We start from the raw sequence: 19,027 nt of genomic DNA, 5'->3' as shown, positions 1-19,027 counted from the left end.
GATGCAGCAGCAACATCAGTTAGAGGCTTTTCAATTGTTCTTTCAGAGCCAGTCTCTATGTTGATGTCAGTATCTGATGATTGATGAGCTACATGTCAGAGATGCAAGTAATCTATTCTAATGGACTTCCCAGCACGATGGCCAGTCACCATGTGTCCTATGTTTTTATGGACATGGAATGACTCAGCATCAAATGGAGAAAAAGACTTACGTTTTCTCATCTGAAGGATGAGCACTCGATCCCCTCTAGTGAAGACAATGTCTTTTGCATGTCGACTCTTGTCAGTATAGGTGTTAAAAATGTGGTGTTTGGTTGGCAGTTAGGTTACCCCGTTTCCAGTAAGAACCCTCACTCTAGTCAGGGTAATGGAGAAGTACACTTAGATAACCCCTGCTTACCTCCTTGGTAGATTGACAAAAGCAGTAAGGCTTATCTCAGAAGCAATGTGTAAAGTATTTGTGCCAACACACACAGTAATACAGTCAAAACACTACACAATGGACACACCAGTTTAAAAAATAGGAAATATTTATCTAAATCAAACAGGACCAAAATGACAAAAATCCAACATGCACAAGTTAACATATTAATTTTCAAAATAATAATAATCTTACTCCATAGAAAACAATGAAAATTTTGATTTTGCATAAAGTACCTGGTTAGCGTAAAAAATGAAGTTGCACAGGCAGAGTGCATTGGAAAAGGCAGCAATGTCAATTCCTCCCTCACAAAGGAGGCCATGCGTTGTTTCTCCTCCAGTCAGGTTGGAAATGTGTTGTTATTCTCCCCGGAAGAGAGCGATGTGTCAATTTTCAAGACGGCGCACCTAGGCTCCGCGCTGAGTCAGGTTGACTTTCGCGGCTAGGGATGATGCGTGGAAAATCCAGTTGCACGGTGTTAGAAAACCGCGCTGCATGGGGCTTGCGTCGTTATCAGCAGCAGCAAGTGGGTGTTGTGCCTCGTTTCTCCAGCCGCAATGCATCGATCTCCCAACCGCGATGCAGGTGGAGCATTGATTTTAGCCGCAAGGCCGGTGGCGCCTCGTTTATCAGCTGTGTTGAAGATGGTGCGTCGAAAATTTCCCAGGACGACTTTCTGTCCCTGCATTTTTAGCTCTTGTCGCCAACTTCACCTTTCAAGGGCCCAGGGACTGGATAGGACACCACTCGACAGGGCAAGAGTCTCAGCAGAGAGTCCAGATGTTAGCAGAGGAAGTCTTTGATGGCCATGAGACTTCAAAACAGGAGGCAAGCTCAACTCAGGCCCTTGGAGATTCTTCACAAGCAGGAATATACCATAAAGTCCAGTCTTTGTGCCCTTTTATAGGCAGAAGCAGGAACTACAGGATAGCCCAACAAAGCACAAGAAGAGGCAGCACTCCTCATAAGCTCTTCAGCTCTTCTCCTTGGCAGACGTTCCTCTTGGTTCCAGAAGTGATCTTGAAGAAATCTAAAGTCTGGGGTTTTGGGTCTACTACTTATACCCCTTTCTGCCTTTGAGGTTGGTAAACTTCAAAGAAAAGTCTCTCTTATTTGCAAGATCCTACCTTACACTGGCCAGGCCTCAGACCCACACCAGGGGGTTGGACACTGCATTGTGACAGGGCGGGCACAGCCAATTCAGGTGTAAGTGACCACTCCTCCCTCCACTCTAGCACAGATGGCTCATCAGGATATGCAGGCTACACCCCAGCTCCCTTGGTCTTACTTTCTAGAGGGGATTCACAAACAGCCCAAATGTCAAATTGAACCAGACAGGGAATCCACAAACAGACAGCATCACAGAACTGTGTAAGCAAGAAAATGCCTACTTTCTAAAAGTGGCATTTTCATACTAACAATCTAAAAACCAACTTCACTAAAAGATGTATTTTTAAATTGTAAATTCTGAGACACCAAACTCCAAATTTCTATCTGCACCCAAAGGGAATATACACTTTAAAGTAATTTAAAGGCAGACCCCATGTTAACCTATGAGAGAGATAGGCCTTGCAACAGTGTATTTACTGTTAGGACATGTAAAACATATCATGTCCCACCTTTAACATACACTGCACGCTGCCCATGGGGCTACTAGGGCCTACCTTATGGGTGCCTTACATATATAAAAAGGGAAGGTTTAGGCCTGACAAGTGGGTACACTTGCCAAGTGGAATTGGTAGTTTAAAACTACACACACAGACACTGCAGTGGCATGCCTGAGCCATGTTTACAGGACTACTCATGTGGGAGGCACAACCAGTGCTGCAGGCCCACTAGTAGCATTTGGTTTGCAGGCCCTGTGCACCTCTAGTGCACTTTACTAGGGACTTACTAGTAAATCAGATATGCCAATTAAGGAAACACTAATCACCAACACAATTTTCTCACAGAGCATATGCACCTTACCACTGGTTAGAAGTGGCAAAGTGCCCAGAGTCCTAAAGCCAAGAAAAACAGGTAAGAAAAAATGGGAGGAAGGAGGCAAAATGTTTAGGCTTGATCCTGCAAAAAGGGTAATTTCCAACAATAGGGCTTCATTTTTTTATGATCCAAGTCTTTGGTACTGGTTTCTTCCTCAGTACTTGATCTTCTGTTGGTCTGTTGAGGTAAATTGGCTTTCATTGTTTTCTTGAACATCAAAGTTTCAGAGCTTTCACCTGCGTTCAAACGTTTTCCAAGGAAGCATGCTGAACAGTTTTCTTTAATGTACTCTTGAAATGTTCAACAAGGCCAGTAGCCTTTGGCCAAAGAGGTGTGCTCTTCTAATGCTTCATATTAAGATGACTAAGAAAGCCTCTGAATTCTCGACTGTTGAAAGGTGGGCCATTGTCAGACTTTAACATTGCAGGAATCTTTCGCAAAGATGTTATCTAATCTCTCAATGACTCTCTCTTGATTGATATTTGAGATATATTCTAGCAATGACAAACAGGAGTACTCATCAACAGTCACCAACAGGTGATATTCATTATCAAGAGGACCAAAAAAGTCAGCAATTCTGTCTAATACATGCTTTGGCAACTCTGACATGTTCAAGGGATGTTGAGTGGCTTTCAATAAGAAGCAGATGGATAGATGACAGTCATTCAACTATCTTTCAACTCTCTCATCGAGATAAGGAAACCAGACTGGGTATCAGAGAGCTTGTTTTGTGGCAACGATTCCATGATGTCTTTCATGGGTTGCTTCAATTATCTGTTGTCACAGACTCTCTGGAATAACAGTTCTCAAACCCCCTCTGGAGAATGCTGTCTTGAATCATGGATAGTTCATCTTTGACATTCTTGAACTTCTGGAATTCACTGTCACTGGAAAGAGGTTGAGTATGCTGGTTCCAAGACTGATGTGCAATATTATCTTTCATTTTTAACATGTCACTATTTTGAATCATGGCAGTAACAATTTGTTCCAACAAAATGGCAGCTAGTGTGCTTGATTCCACAATGAATTTATGTAGGCTTCAGCCATCTTGGAAGAGGTACCATGACACGGAGCAGGCATTCTGGAGAAGTAGTCGGTCTTGCCCTGGCCGGTGCACAATTGTGTAGCTGTATTCTTGTAATCATAGAACCCAAAGTTCAATGTGAGAAGGCATCTTGGCCCTTGGATTACCAAAGATGGTCAACAATTCTTGGTGGTCTGTCACAAGCGTAAAAGGTGTCATTATAAGAACACGTGAGAATGTTCACAAATTCACACCACTGCTAAACTTTTTTTCTCAGGTTGTGAATAAGCATATTCAGTTCAGGACAAACATTTGCCTACATGTGGTACAATGTTTCCTCGAGCATTTTTTGTGCCCACTCTGCTGTGTGCCTAACCTGACTGGGCTAGCATCAACAATAACTTCTGTATGGAGCTTTGGATTAAAATAGGCCATTTGAGTAGCGTTTTTGATAGCTTGTTTGATTCTCTTAGAGCTTTGCTCGCATTCATGTGACCAGTAAAATGAAACATTCATTTTAGTCAACTCTCTCAGTGGAGCTCTCACAGTGGCAAAGGCTTGTATGTATCAGTAACAGTAACTAGGCATGCCAAGGACTGAACGTAACATGAAAACATCTTGTGGCGGACTCATGGGAAATGTTTGCACATTAGCTGGATCAGGGGTCATACCCCTATCAGAAAACACACAACCCAAAAAATTGAACTTTGTCATGTTAAATTCACATTTCTCAGCATTCAAAGTTAAACCTGCATCAACCAGTAAATGACACACTTTCTTGAGAGCTTTATATTGATCCTTCTTTGTAGCTCCGAAATCTAATATGTCATCACTACAGGCGAGGGAAGGCTTTTACACCATTCAATTGTGTTTTAATGTCAGAAATGTGCAGACATGGATGTCATTCTCTTTCAACTGCCTTATTCGCTTGATGCATATCCAGACATATGCTTAGAGCTCCTCCACTGTCCTTTTTGGGTACTACCTATTAGAAATGGCCTTTCTGCAGTGTCACCCTCAAACTTTTTGCCTTCCTCCTTCACTTTTTCTGACCTCATTTTTGCTGGCTTTAGGACTCTGCGCACTTTACCACTGCAAATCAGTGCTAAAGTGCATATGCTTTCTCCTTAAAACATGGTGGCATTGGCTCATACCCAACTGGCTTATTTAATTTACTTGTAAGTCCCTAGTCAAGTGCACTACATGTGCCCAGGGACTGTAAATTAAATGCTACTAGTGGGCTAAAGCACTGGTTGTGCCCCCCACATAAGTAGCCCCCTAACCACCTCTCAGGCCTGCCTCTGCAGTGCCTGTGTGTGCAGTTTCACTGCCACTTCGACTTGGCATTTAAAAGTGATTGCCAAGCCATAAACTCCCTTTTTTTCTTTATATAAGTCACCCCTAAGGTAGGCCCTAGGTAGCCCGTAGGGCAGAGTGCTATGTAGGTAAAAGGCAGGACATGAGCATGAGTGTTCTATATGTCCTGGTAGTGTAAAACCCCTAAATGCATTTCACACTGCTGTGAGGCCTGCTCCTTTCATAGGATAGCATTAGGGCTACTGTCATATACTGTTTGAGTGGTAGATCCTGATCTGAAAGGAGTAGCCAGGTCATATTTGGTATGGCCAGAATTGGTCTCCACTGGAAGAATAGTCTTTGACTCTTCTGGCCACCTCTTCAGGTATGGAAGGCTCCATAAGCATAACCCTGGACACTTCTACTAGGGCCTCTTGCCAGTGCTGCGGTATGATGACTCTCTTTAATCAATTCTGGTAAGCAGATGACCTTTTTTGTGTCAAAATTGCTGTTTTTCTGGTGTCCTTTTGTGCTTTTTGACACCTGGATGAACTCTGCCTCTCAGCATTTCTGATTGCAGAATTATCCTTCAATTTGCTGTCGCTATTTCCTGCACATTCAAAACTTGGTTGTATCCTACTGCAGCTTTATTACGCTGTATGATGTATAGCTTTATATTGTGTAGCAGCCGGGTACCTCTCTTTATGGCCTTACCAGCAGCTTCTTGGATAAAGATGTGTAGACTTCTCAGTGAAGCCTTCTTTATCTTCAAATGATTCACTCTGGCTGCAGTTACGCTTTTACTCCAATTGCGCCAAATGTCGATTCTGCACTTCAACATAGGCATACGTGGCATGTACAAGCAATTTGCTTTAACCACACCAAACACTCTAGGGGTGCACTGTCAATCTTTGGGCTACTCATCCCCTATCCTGTCGCCAGTTGTAGTGTCTTCCCCAGCCTAGGTAGCCAACAGTTACTACACCACACATGGAGCTGTTTATTACATGTCTTTATTCGTCTGCGTGTAACCATGACCTCAACATTCTAAACCTGCATTCACTTCACCATGCTCTAACACTTACGTCACAGTCCTATGGAGTCTATCAGAAGCAATAGGGGTTCCATCATTAAGAAGTCACACATTACTACAAGCCAAGCCTACATCTATTTTTCACCTCTCTAATTGCCAAATACAGGAATCTGCCGGAGAAGGCCACCTCACTGTGATTCCCTCAAAGCTTCAAGTTCGAAGTGAGGCTACTCCACCTGCACCCATCAGGACTCAACTACCAAGTGAGCAATGACTTATTGAAGCTGAGTATTGCACTGAGGGGAAAAAAAGTTGAACTGATGGAGGCATATATACCTTACAAAGTTAATGAGACTCTGAAACTAACTCTAGCCAATGTTGTGTCCCTGATTAGATGCCATGGATCACAGGCATTGTGGAACTCCATTGGGGGACTGGTCACTGAAGTAAAATGCACCTAGAGCCATGAACAAACTTTAAAGTCCATTGCATGCCACTTCTTGTGCTGTGTAGTATTAAGTAACATTGTGTGTAAAAATATTTTCTTTTATTAAAAAGACTAGCACTAAGCTGGACAGTACTTTATGGTGTCTGTTGTTTGATTGTTGAGCTCTTGCTCTACGCTAAGTCCCTCAGAAGTCTGCGAGTGCTCATACTTGATATCATGAGAGTCCAGAAATGTTTGTACTTGTGCGAGTTTGCAGATCCACGGTAGGATAGACTCCAGCACACTAGTGGAAAACAATGCAAGACGCCATAGTGGGGGACCAGCTGCAATTCTCTGATCTGTGGTCCCTTGAAGATGGTCTGACAGAAGGACAGTTTGACAGTTTGTTTCTCAAACTTCAGGGAGAGTGTCCCTAATGTTAAACTATTGTATCCGAATGTCCCCTTCTTGATGTTTTTCTGTTTCAGTCTCAGGTGCAAATTCTTTTCTCTTGTCAGAAGAGAGGGTGTGCAACCATTTGATAGGGGTTGAATCATGGTAGCAGATGACTTTGTAGTTTCTGCTATATCAGAAGATGGATGCGAACATATTATGACTGGCCTTTGTCCTTGCTCCCATTTGTCTTCAGTATCAGGGCCGGACTGGGAACCCAAAGCAGCCCTGGCAAATTTTGTCAAATCAGCCCCCATATTGAGCTTAGCCATCAACCCTTACCACTGAAATGGGACTTGGGGGTTTCTCCCCCAAACATATTTGGGAAAAAATAGATAAAAATGAGTATTCTAGAATACATTTGTCATTATATAGTCAATAGTATTAGTTTTAAAGCATAGTAAAAGATGACCTTACAGTGCATCTGGAAAGGTCATTCTTTTTTGGGACTCTTCAATGATTCCTTCATCATCACCCTCTAACAGTGCCTCTCATTTTTCACAGCCCCTCTCTCACATGTACCTCTTTTGGTTAATAGCCCTTCTCTTACTAGCATAGGCTAATGGAGCACTTTGCATCACACACACATACAGAGACAATGAATCATATGTGTGTAAATCAGTGTATAAACAAAGAGGACTACAAGGTGTAAAATTCATGTCATACATATTGGTAGGTACTTTTTAAGAGTGCTGGGTCTTGGGAAGCATAAAGTCAGGATTCAGAATCTAACACAGTTGTTAGGGTTGACTTTACCAATTACAATTTATTTCTATCCAAACAAACCCTTTTCAGCAAAATTAGAATAATCAAAAATGTTGGGAAAAAAACACAACTTTCTAATCTGTAGCATGCAGTTTGCATACAGCTCTTTGATGGCAGTTCATAGCCCACTCTGCTAGATTATGACTGTAATTTATGAACAGAACAGTTACAAAAGGATCTCTGTGACAAAAGCAGTATCCCACTGAGCATTCCACATAAAATACTGTTAAGTGATCTGCATAGTACATGTTCTTTGTAGCAGGCATATGAGCCCTGTGTGCTACTTTAAATGTGTCTACGCTGCCACTAGACAAAATCTGATATCTCTACAGCAGGTACATTAATCACCAGGATTATTTTGCAACTTTTATTGCTGCCTGAAAACTGTTGGATATACAAGGAATTCTGCAGAGCTTTTAAAACTGCTGCACTGCTACAAAACCGACCCTGCAATGACAATAGTGATTCCCCACTGTTGGAAAATGGGTTATTGGTGAGGGCAGGTAAGTACCTACAGTTAGCAGTAGGCCACTAACATCCACTTAGGTCTAGTTAGGTCTCAGTAATTTAAACCTAGCTCACCCTTGGTAGCTTGGAAACGAGCGACTAGGCTTAACTTAGGAGATAGAGCGTAAAGCATTTAAGTATCACAAAACAGTAATGAAATAAAACACAGGGAACAGTCTAAAAATCCAAAATCAATTTATAAAAATAGGAAATATTCTTTGCTTTAAAATTACACAAACCTTATAAAATCGGATAAGGGGAACCGGAGATATGAATTTTTAAGGAATTAATGCTTTCTAGTACATAGAAACAAAAAGCGCCAAGCTGGTCATCTGGTCGCACCTCGACCGAGGCAAAGTCAAAGTTTGAGGTTGACCGCGAGGGAGCCCGCCTCAGCCACAGTCTGCGGGAGGCCTCAGTCAAAAGTTTACCTTAGGAACTTGTCGTTTTTCTGGAGATTTTCTTCAGCGGGACGAACCTGCCAGTCCAATCCACCTCCTGGAACTCTTCCTCGGATACGCGTCACAGGAGCCCTCAATGGAGATTTTTACCTTCAGACTTAGTTGTTTTTTCGAGGTGAAAATCCTTTGACCGGGGCAAACCTGAATCTTGATCCGACGTCCTTGGAGCCCTCTTCTGATATGCTGTCTGGGAGGTCCTGGTCAACTTCCTCAGTTCAGACTTAGTCACTTTTTTGGAGATTTTCTTCACCGGGATGAAAATGCAAGTCAGGCTGGGTCGCGGTTGAGGCAAGCCGGCTAGAGTTGCTGCGGCTGGTCAGTCCCTCTATGGAGCTTTTTTTCAAAGGAAATGCTTTGTTCTGCCTTCCTGAGACTGAGCTGCTCATACCCCAGGAGGTCAGAAACCCGTCTCTAATGTGGCAGCAGCTGGGGCTGCAGTGGAAACCTCAGAGAGCTGGTTTGGCATTACTGGGGGTCCATGGTGGAGCCCCCAGGATGCATGGGATTACCCCCAATACCAGATTTGGAATGGGGGGACAATTCCATGTTCTTAGACACTTCACATGGCCATATTTGGAGTAGCCATTGTGAAGATAAATATATGTATTGACATATTTAGTGCATGCATGTAATGGTATCTCCGTACTCATGAAGTCAGGGGAATTGGCCCTGGGCAGCGTGCGGGCATCTTTTCTAGTGCAAAGGTGAACCTCACACTTAGTAACTTTCCACCTAGCCTTCAGTAAATGAAGGTTAGACATACAAGTGACTTATAAGTTACTTAAGTGCAGAGAAAATGGCTGTGAAATAGTGTGTGCTCTATTTCAATCAGGCTGCAGTGGCAGTCCTGAAGAAAGGTTTGTCTGAGCTCCTTATGGGTAGCAAAAGAAATGCTGCAGCCCATAATGATCTCCTGGAACGCCAATGCCCTGGGTACCTAGGTACCATATACTAGGAACGTATAAGGGGGTCCAGTGTGCCAATTGTAATTGTAATATGAAGTCACTAAACTATAGTGACTAATTTGGAAGGAGAGAGAGCATAAGCACTGTAGTTCTGGTTAGCAGAACTTCAGTGACACAGTTAAGCATGCTGACAACACACACAATAGGCCACAAACTATGAGCACTGGAGTCTATGCTAGCAGGATCCCAGTGAGACAGGCAAAACATACTGACAAACAGGCATAAATTGGGGGTAACATGCCAAGAAAGATGGTACTTTCCATCAGTGCCCCTGAATGGATGGAGTTCATGAGTTTCCGGGTGCCTTCTGCGGTGATAATAGGGGTCTAGAGGTTGAGGGCCTGTGGCATGGGATTCTTCGTGATGCTGGTGGGCGGTGGGTTTTGGTTCTTGAATCCTTCAAATATGTTCTGTATTTTCCAGTGAAAATAGGTGGCGAGGTTGTTGTAGAGGTCTAGAAGGGAGGCGTCTGAGGTGTCTAATCCGGGGTTTGCGAATTCCTTGCCTATGGAAAATAGCTCCTTTCTGTCGTGTGAATTGGTGCTGATACATTCTTGAATGGCAGCTTTCTTGGAGGCTCTGGTGCACTGGTGGTGTGTGGGGATTGCGTATTTGTAGGCTGCGTGACTTGTGGTTGCTTTGCTGTGCCTCCATTTTCATTCCAGTCATCTGCAGCTGCGTTTGGATTCTTGGAGTTCTGTCGTGAACCAGTTCAGTTTCCTCCAGTGCTGGTTTCTAGCGGGTTCTCTGATAGGGCATATGGTGTTGGTGCATTCTGTAGTCCAGCGGTGGAGGTTGCATGCTGGGTCATTCGCGTTTGTGGTGTCCGGTGAGGGTGAGTGGCTGAAGGCATCAGCGTGCTGGGTTTTGGTGACTTTTGTCCAGTTTCTGTCAGGCGTGCGGGGACGTGGTGGTGTGCGATGGTCTTCATAAAGGTGAAGTGGATGCATCAGTGGTTTGTCTAATGGTGCTCAGAGATGTGCAAGATCATGAGTTTCTTTCTAGCTGAGTAGGCGGGTCAAGGGTGTGGCCTGCTGAGTGGGTGGGCAGGTTGACAAGTTGCTTGAGACCGAAGGTGGTGAGGTTGCTCAGGAGGGATGAGGTGTTGGGGTCGTTGTGGTTTTCAAGGTTGAAGTTGAGGTCGCTGAGTACAATGTAGTCGGTGGAGGCAAGTGCATGGGGCGATGAGGTTGGTAAAGGTTTTGCTGAACTGGGGCTGTGCACTGGGTGGTCTGCTAAAGAGCGTGCCTTGAAGGGAGATCTGAATCCGGAAGTGTAGGTCTTCAGTGGTGGTTGGCTGGTTTGGTGTCTCAATGGTGTTTGAGAGGCAGAGGGTGCTCCTGTCCACTATGACGACGCCTCCTCTTGGTTGATTGATTCTGTCTTTGTGGAAAATTTTGAAGCCATCGGGAATAGCGGTGGCGGTATCCGGGGCTGAGGTGGGGGTGATCCAGGTCTCAGTGAGGAAGGCGATATCAGGGGCGGTTGAGTCGAGGAGGTCCCAGACTTCTACTGCGTGTTTGGTGAGGGAGCAGGTTTTGAGGAGTAAGCACTTGAGGTTTCCGTCTGGTCGGTGGGTGGTGTGGTGTGAGTGCGTTGGTAGGTGAAAGGAAAGGAGCAGCAGGAGAAAGGTCCATGAGTGTTCCTTGGATCTGCTTGGTGGCAGGCTGGGTTCTTCCAGAGTTGAGGGCGTGCAGAAAACTGGCATCATAACATGGATGGTGAGGGAACCAGGGCCCATGGCACTGAGCACATTCTAATGTCCAATAGTAAAACATGTCATCCAATACTAAAGAATGAAAAGTCAGATACATACTTAGGTATTGTCAAAAAGATGGCCCTACAGGTGCACATTTGTATGTGCTAGACCTAGTCAGGACAATGGTGTAAAGTCGAGGCGTGAAGAATAAAATGTATTCTATTTTCTCTCCAAGGCAGCCTCTTATACATTATGATTGTCATTTATACTTGCTCAGACCATAAGTAATAAATGCTCATTTTTAGTTCTGGAATGCTAATGTAGCCTCATTCAATGTGGATTCTGGGTCATTGATCCAGAAATAATTAACATCTCCTATTTTAGCTGTCCTCAATGCAGCCACATGATGTCGATTATAGTACCTGAAGAATTTACAACAGCCAAACAGTCATTAAGTACTATCACATTTTTTAGAAGTTCCAAGAGAAGACTCAAACCATGTTGTCCCTTAACTGGGAACAATATTCATAACATGAAAAAAAACAGACTAAGTGGTAAGTCTCAATATATAAGTAAACAGCTCTAACATTTCACCTATTCAGAGAGGAATACTTTCTTGATGCTACAGGGAGAGCTCTTATTAATGATTGTTTCCCCTTTGGATGCTGTAAAGTCATAATCACTTATCAATTCCCGTCTGAATTTGATCATCTCCCTTAGCAGAGTGTACTCTATTTGTCTCATTAACAAAGAATTTTGAGTCAATAAAATAAGATACTTCTTCAAATCTCCAAGCCAATGTCCCCTACGGAAGTCTGAGAAGTTTCTTCTCAGTGACGTACAAAAGATTCAAGATAACATTATTGCATGAACAGGGTTCTATATAATGAAGCAAACTAGCGCCAAGCCTAAGACATGAGAAAGACGTCCTGAATTGCATTTAAAGCTCAATTCAGTCTGTGACAAAGACAATGCTAGTGTCCTGGATGCCTTGGTATGTTCCACCAGTACCCTTCTGCATTTCAGGGATCAGTTGGTTGCTTGTGACCGGAACCACACCACTTATGTTACCAAGTAATGTCTTCTCTACTGCACAGACATAATTTTGAGAAGCAGCCGGGACTACCGTCAATATACTGGAGCACAGTGGACAGTCATTTCTCATCAAGATGTAACTCTGATCTGCATAGTCTTTGTAATTCCTAGGGGCCACAGAGAGCTTTTCAAGTACAATAAATTCATATATAAATAAAGACACATGTTTATACATTTGAACCTTTCCCCAGTATGGTGAATCAGCTCTTTGACCCTGAATTGTTAGGTCAAACACCACAATTTTCTCCTGAGAAAGTTTTTTTCTGAAAGCATTTTTCAACTGATCCGTGCAGGTGGAAACTGCTGGAACCACTGTAGTTTTACAAAGTGTGTTTCTGCACCTTAAAAAATATTGTCCTGGTGTCATTGCACCTGGTGTTCCCACGTGCTGTAGCATCGGACATCTCAGAATCACACAGAGTGTTGATCACAGCCACATTATAAGAAGCTTGGCCTCTGGCCCTCTAACCTAGAAGTCCTCCGGCACAGATGAAAAGCAGCCTGCCCTTTACGTCACCCCCTCACTCAAACTGAGGAACATCATCTTAAAAAACTAATCAGGTACGTTTACAGTACTACACATTAAGAAAATATTAGCGATATTAAATATGCCACCACACAATATAACTTAATTCAAACAAAGTATAAACGAGTTTCATATAGAAAAAATAAGACAGGGTGGTTGAGAAGACAGGTCCTCTATTGTGTGAACGGGAGTGTGAATAGGAGGGGTTACCTGACCAGGTTTTAGGTTAAATGTCAGAGTTCATCCTCAGTTTGATGCAAAAATTTAGAAAGCAGATTCTGTGTCATCCTGCACGTAAAAATGACTACATAGTTTCATTAAACTGCTATCAAAATATTAATCCTTAAACCATTGGCACAAGAGAATAATGAACTCGATAGCGGAACAGTAAAGATCGTGAAACTGGCAGACCATACAGTTGTTCTCGCCATTTATTTTTATTAAAATGGGCTACGGTTAATTGCATATTTTCAAACGAACACTAACGATTTTAGTGCTGCTCTAGAGAGGCCAACTGTCTACTTTAAAAAAAAAAAAACGATAAAATGTACATTACCTGTGGAGGAAGCAAAGGCAGTCTGATGTAGGCAAGAAGCAAGCTCAGGTCACGGCACCTCCTTTGCATGTCATACTTAACCCAGATCATTAAGGCATGGAAGATTGTTTCTTCATCTGGGACATTAATATCATCGCTGGCCAGGAGGTTGTGAAGTTCATCTGCGGGGAGCAGTAAGAACTCTTGATTCTGTATGACCTCCATTATATTTTCCTGCGGAGAGAAAGGACTTTTTACTAAGCATAACTCTTTTTCTCCAACGTAAATTCAGAGTTTAATAAATGATGTGCATTAAACTTGAGCTTCCAGGTCAGGCTGCTCCGGAGAGCACTTTTATGGGTTGAAAGTGGAAGTAAGTCGCATAATGCGAATTGATATTTAAATGAGAACAATAATTACAGTGTCTTCCTAAGGACAGACAATGGCAGTTCATTACATTCCGATTTCTTATGCGAATTATTTTATTGAGAATCATCCTAGGTGATACTCATAAATCTGAACATATTTCAGTATGGCAAAATTGCACACCCGGGTATACAAATATGAAACATAAAATCCATAGACATTGGGCACTGCGAAAAACGAATGTAATCAAAGTCGCATAAGACAGAAATATGGAAAGTATATCTCGTACAGCACGAAAAGTGTTCTTCTTAGGTCACCCTTTGGTAATTATTTATCCATGATACATTCTTCCAAAAGCATAAGCCACGGACAATTCTTCGATTTTTTAAAGGTTACACATTTTTCTGATATCACTGTAAGCCCTCCCTGTTGCAGCCAATACCAACTTCATAGGATCAAGTCAAAATCTAAAAGTGAAAGAACTGTATTCCAACTCAGTGTACCTAAATTACTAAATAGCATTTGCAACACAGGAAGTTGAGGCAAGCGGTACATGGAGCTTGATAACAGAAGGCTGAGGCAAACCCAATTCAACTTGCCCTGTTGCAATGGAATAACCGATGAGTAATAATGTAGGTGGTCAGTCATCTCATTATTGGTCAATGGCCTCGATATTGTTGTTAAAGCTAATCCCGAGTCAAAAACCCGTAGTCTCCTTCAACAAACTCACATAATCACCTGTTTTAGTAAAGGGATGTATTTATACAATAACGGTAGAGGTGAAACTCCTCTAGTTAATAGGTAAATGAAAGCTGCTGTCCACTTTTTAAATAAAATCACAATGAAATTCACAGATGAGACGTCCACACTTCCTTAATAGTCCCATCTTTTCCATCATGTTTTATGTTCTGTGTTGATAGGTATGAGTGCACAACATATGCTTCATGCCCCTCAAATCTTATGTTTGACTGGTTTCAAGTTTCTCTCCAATATATTTTGCTTGGCACTCTGATACAATCTATGCATGTGGCCATAACTTTCATTGGCAAAACAACATTTGACTTCTGACTTTTGGCAGACTCTTACAGAAAAAGCCTGCTCCCTAGTGTAGTTTTCCCGGTGTATTAGACTTTGCACTCGCCCCACCATGCACAGTTTTTTCATCAAAAATGTTACTGCAAATATTACACTGATATTATCAATGATGTTATCAAAGAGGTCATAAGTGCTGTAACGGGTGGGGTAATTAGCAGTGCATGGTGAGGGCATGAGTTATGGTTACATTAGGGCACGGGTTATAGTTACTTGAGGTAACTCTAACTATGACGTACACTTAAAATGTGTCCCTAATTATAACAACCCTGTAACCTTTGATTTTTTCAATGAATCGCTATTGTTTTCAAATTCTATTTCCTAACTGCAACGTCCCTGTAACATTTGTTTTTTTCAGTGAATTTCTGTTTCTTTGTATGTTTAGTAATTATTTATTACTATACGTAATCCAACATTCCTTCGGCTGTGTGCGGCAGTGGTTGGCCACGCCAGGCCCTGAGGTCAACCTCCTATAAGTACCCAACCTTGCACCATACACAGCATTCACTTGTGCGCATCAGAGGTTGCCTTCAAGACCTGGCCTGCAGCCAGACCCTGCGGCCAACACCCCGAACCACCCAACCCTGTGAGTTGGCAGAGACCTCTTGGGGTGCCAGAATAGGTGTGAGAGGGTATATCTGGTGGTGAGATTGGCTGTGACAGTTTCTGTCTGGGTGTGAGAGAGTGTACATCAGTGTTTTACTGGGTGGGTCAGTGTGTGTGCCGTTCTGTGGGTGGGTGCAAGAGGGTGTCAGTGGGTTTATGACTGGGTGTGTTTGCGAGTCTGAGTGGGTCTGTGAGTTAATGCTTATATCTCTCTGAGTAAGTGCACAAGGGTCTGACTGGGGCTGTGACTGGGTGCACAAGGGTCTGAGTGCATCTATGAGTCAGTGCATGAGTTCCTGAGTGGGTGCATGAGTGTCTGAGTGGTGTGTGACTGGGAGAATGATTGAAAGAGAGTGAAAGGGCGAGAGATAGCGAAGATATGTGATATACTTAGAATGGGATATTTCTGTACCAATTGAAAAGAAAAATGTATTTGTCATTTAAAAAGAGTTAGACCACCTTTCAGTATGAGCCTTAAACATTTTTATTTAAAAATAAGAGGGAGATGAGTTCGGCTGGACGTGACCTTAAAGCTGAGCTAACCATTTTCATTTCTTTTTGTATCTTTTTTAGCCCTCCACTCATTTTGGAAAATCACAGGGAGGTTGTGGTTCTCGGGGCTTAATAAATCACAAAGAGGGGGGCCTTGTGCACCCCCTTCTCCATTAAGCCACATATGCTCTTGTGACTTGACCCACCCAGGGGCGAAAAAATAGAAAGCGCGGGGGACAGCATTTCTTTTTAACAAATGCTTTTTAGCCATGGCGGTGTCCCTCAGGGACCTGAGCTCCAGGGCTAAGGGGTCAGCGAGACTCAACCCTGGCTCCTTTTCTTTTTTTTGGCTTTTTTTCTGGGACTCAGCTAAAACCAAGTCCCAAGATGGCTGCCAAGACTTCCTTGTTGAAGTGTTGGCAGCCAATCAGAAATCAGCACAGGGACAGTTGGATCCATGGAGGATCCTTGTCCCTAGATATCCATATTTTTTACCTTAAATGACTCCAAAACTACTGAACAGATTTGCACCAAACCACAAAAAGATTAATCCTCAGTACAGAGCCTAGCTTTGTGCATATTTGGTTTAATTCTGCTCAGTGGTTTGGGCTGTAGGCGTATCTAAAGGTCCTATGGCTCCACTTGAGGAATCACCCCAAAACTTGCGAAGACAGAAGCTAAATTAACCAAAGTATATGTTTTGAAAATTTCCTGAAGATTCGTCAAGTGGTGCTAAAGTTTCAGGCAAAACAAAAAACACTCTGTCTATGTAAACTAGGTCCTAAAAATAACTACCTAGTAGATTATGTTGTAGCGTCCCCCTGAGCTCTGGTAATAGTAAAAAAAGAAAGTCCTCTGGGACGCACATACCAGACCTAGGAGGAAATGTATTCCTGCCCTGGCCTCGAAATCTTTTCTACTTATTTGCAGATTAGGGGACTGAGTCTCTGAGTCCTAAAATAGCTGCCTTCCTATCTTTGTTGATGTGGTTTCAGCCAATCAGACCTTATCTCTAGAACTGTCAGCTCTGGAGACCTCTGGAGACCTCTTCTGTGTGATAAATACATACATTTTGAACTTTAATTTCTCAAAAACTAGTGAACGGATTATCACAAAATCACCAAAAAGCACACCGACTTTAATGCACAGTTCCGGACAAATTCTGCTAATCACCATTAATTGGTTTCCTGTTTGAACTATGCACTGACAACAGGAACAACACAAGGTTTCAGAAAGCAAGCTGGAGAGTGAGATTTGCTATCCCCAGCACCATTTCTGGTAACTAGGAAGCCTTCTGGTGTGATTGTCTAGTTTGAGCAGTTTCAGGAGTGGTCAGAGGGCTACTTCTCAAGTAGACTTTCTACTTGAGCTGCAGCAAAATCAACTTTAGTGACCACATGCTCACTGCATGTTGCTGTTCACACTATATTTTCAGCACAGAATGCGCTAAAGGCGAGGTCTCATATTACAAGCAATACAATGTACGTTTTTTCTGCCCATTGGTGGAACTCTGTGGAATCTCAAAGAGTAGTTATGTAACTCCATGGAGTGAAATTCCTGAATTCTGCCTACCCCTTGAAATTTCTTCAAAATCCAAAGGTAAACTGAGACCTGGCCCAATCAACCTCATAGAGCCAAACTGCACTCTGTCGTGGTTGGCCATAAGGTTTGACCCTGTCCTGATCTCGCATGACTAGATACGTGTGCTAAGCATTTTAATGTTTTAGATGCTATTTTTCATTTAAAACTTTAAAAATTCATAACTCTGGTTCTACTGGTTGGAGTTAATTTGTTTATTTGTTTTGTTGTCATTTTCTTTATTACAAATATATTTCTAAATTGGTGAGGGACTTTTCTTTTATTGTGTTTTGATGTTATTATTGGTTATGTGCCTCATCAATATTTATAGTGCCTCTAATTTCAGCGTGGCTGCTTTTATGTCAGGATACCAGAGGGTTAAGCACAGGTTAATTTGGTGACTTTTATGGTTCTCATTGACAGGGATTGTAGTTGTTGTTTGACAAGGGTCTTCATCTCCTCGACCCAAAATCCAAGTTTCCTACATTGGTGTTCAGTGGCGGGGTCTGGTACTTGTGATTGTGCAATGCTACTGAGTGATTTTGCAAAACACCAAATCCCAGAAAGAATCTGACATCAAATTCATTTTTTTAAATTCCTCCTTAGTTTTTACCTGCAATGGGGAAGGGGCTAATCTGTGTGGATAACCTCAGCAAGGCAGAGCTGCAGAGGCTTGCATGGGAGGAGAATGAATGTGGCAAAGAAGGCCACAAAGGTGAACCTCCAATTAGCTTTTGTTTGGACCTTTGAGGTACTCAAAAGGATGTAATCCTCCCCAGAGGAGCAGGAAAAGGATAGTCTTGAATAGAAGAAGGTGGACTAAATGGAGGAGGGCCTAGCTACAGGCCACATGCTGCAGCACCCCGATGACGAGGAGGACAACTTGTTCACAGGAATGGACCCCCACCAGGGCAGGAAGCAGGCCAATTTTACCATGTTATAAGGTGAGAGCACAAGCATTTAAGCACTGGTTAGCAGTGGGGATATGCACAGAGTTGGAATTATAACAACAAGCAATTCATAAAGCAGGAGGTGTGAAGTTAAAATGTTTAGGGATGATCCTGCAGAGAGAACCAATTTCAGTGTTGGTACTGCTCCTTCCTAACCCTAAAAGTTGGGACTTGGAACATTTTTCAAGGAAAACGTCCTGGAGAACTGACAGAAGACCGGGACCTCCCTGCCAGCTGATCTGTCCAAGGTGCATCACTGGTCGGCTTCAATTCGCGGTAGCTCCCATTGCAGTCTTTACTGCAGCAGCGAATCCTCTTCAGGGGGACCTCCTGGCACTGCTATTAGGACTCATCTAGTTCTCTATGGCGCTTCCTGCTGAGTGAATCAGAGCCCAATAATCTTCTGTGTCTTAGGGTAGACATCTTCACTGGGCTCGATGACCGCAAGCACCCCATTGATGATGACCACATTTGAATTGAAATCCAGATCCTCCCACTCAAAACTTGTCTCATCCTTGTCGACAACTTCACTGTGACTTCATCCAGTAGTTCCACGTCATCAATGACTCATTGTCAGAAATAGCTTGCTTACTTTCCCTGCTTGAGACTCTACCTTCTCAAGAACATTTTTGAGATTATTTTCTAAGTCTAAAAGTATGAACGATCTGGGCACAATCCACCCCATGTATATAACTCATGCTCAATCACAGTCAGCCTTAACATTGGACTTTGACCCAGTTTTGTCCGATCATTT

General features: G+C 42.8%; 1 protein-coding gene across 1 annotated transcript in view; it reads right to left on the bottom strand.

Annotated features, from left to right (window-relative positions):
* Nucleotides 1–19,027, bottom strand: part of KLHL1 (kelch like family member 1) — a 1,088,169-nt gene that overhangs the window by 480,982 nt on the left and 588,160 nt on the right. Inside the window, exon 5 of the mRNA XM_069205295.1 lies at nt 13,211–13,423. Coding sequence (XP_069061396.1) covers nt 13,211–13,423 — 213 coding nt within the window. The remainder of the gene's footprint in view (nt 1–13,210; nt 13,424–19,027) is intronic.

Source organism: Pleurodeles waltl, chromosome 8 (assembly GCF_031143425.1).
Source record: "Pleurodeles waltl isolate 20211129_DDA chromosome 8, aPleWal1.hap1.20221129, whole genome shotgun sequence".
Lineage (NCBI taxonomy): Eukaryota > Metazoa > Chordata > Amphibia > Caudata > Salamandridae > Pleurodeles > Pleurodeles waltl.
Note: the sequence above shows the minus strand (reverse complement) of the source record. Positions and strands in the feature narration are given on the sequence as shown.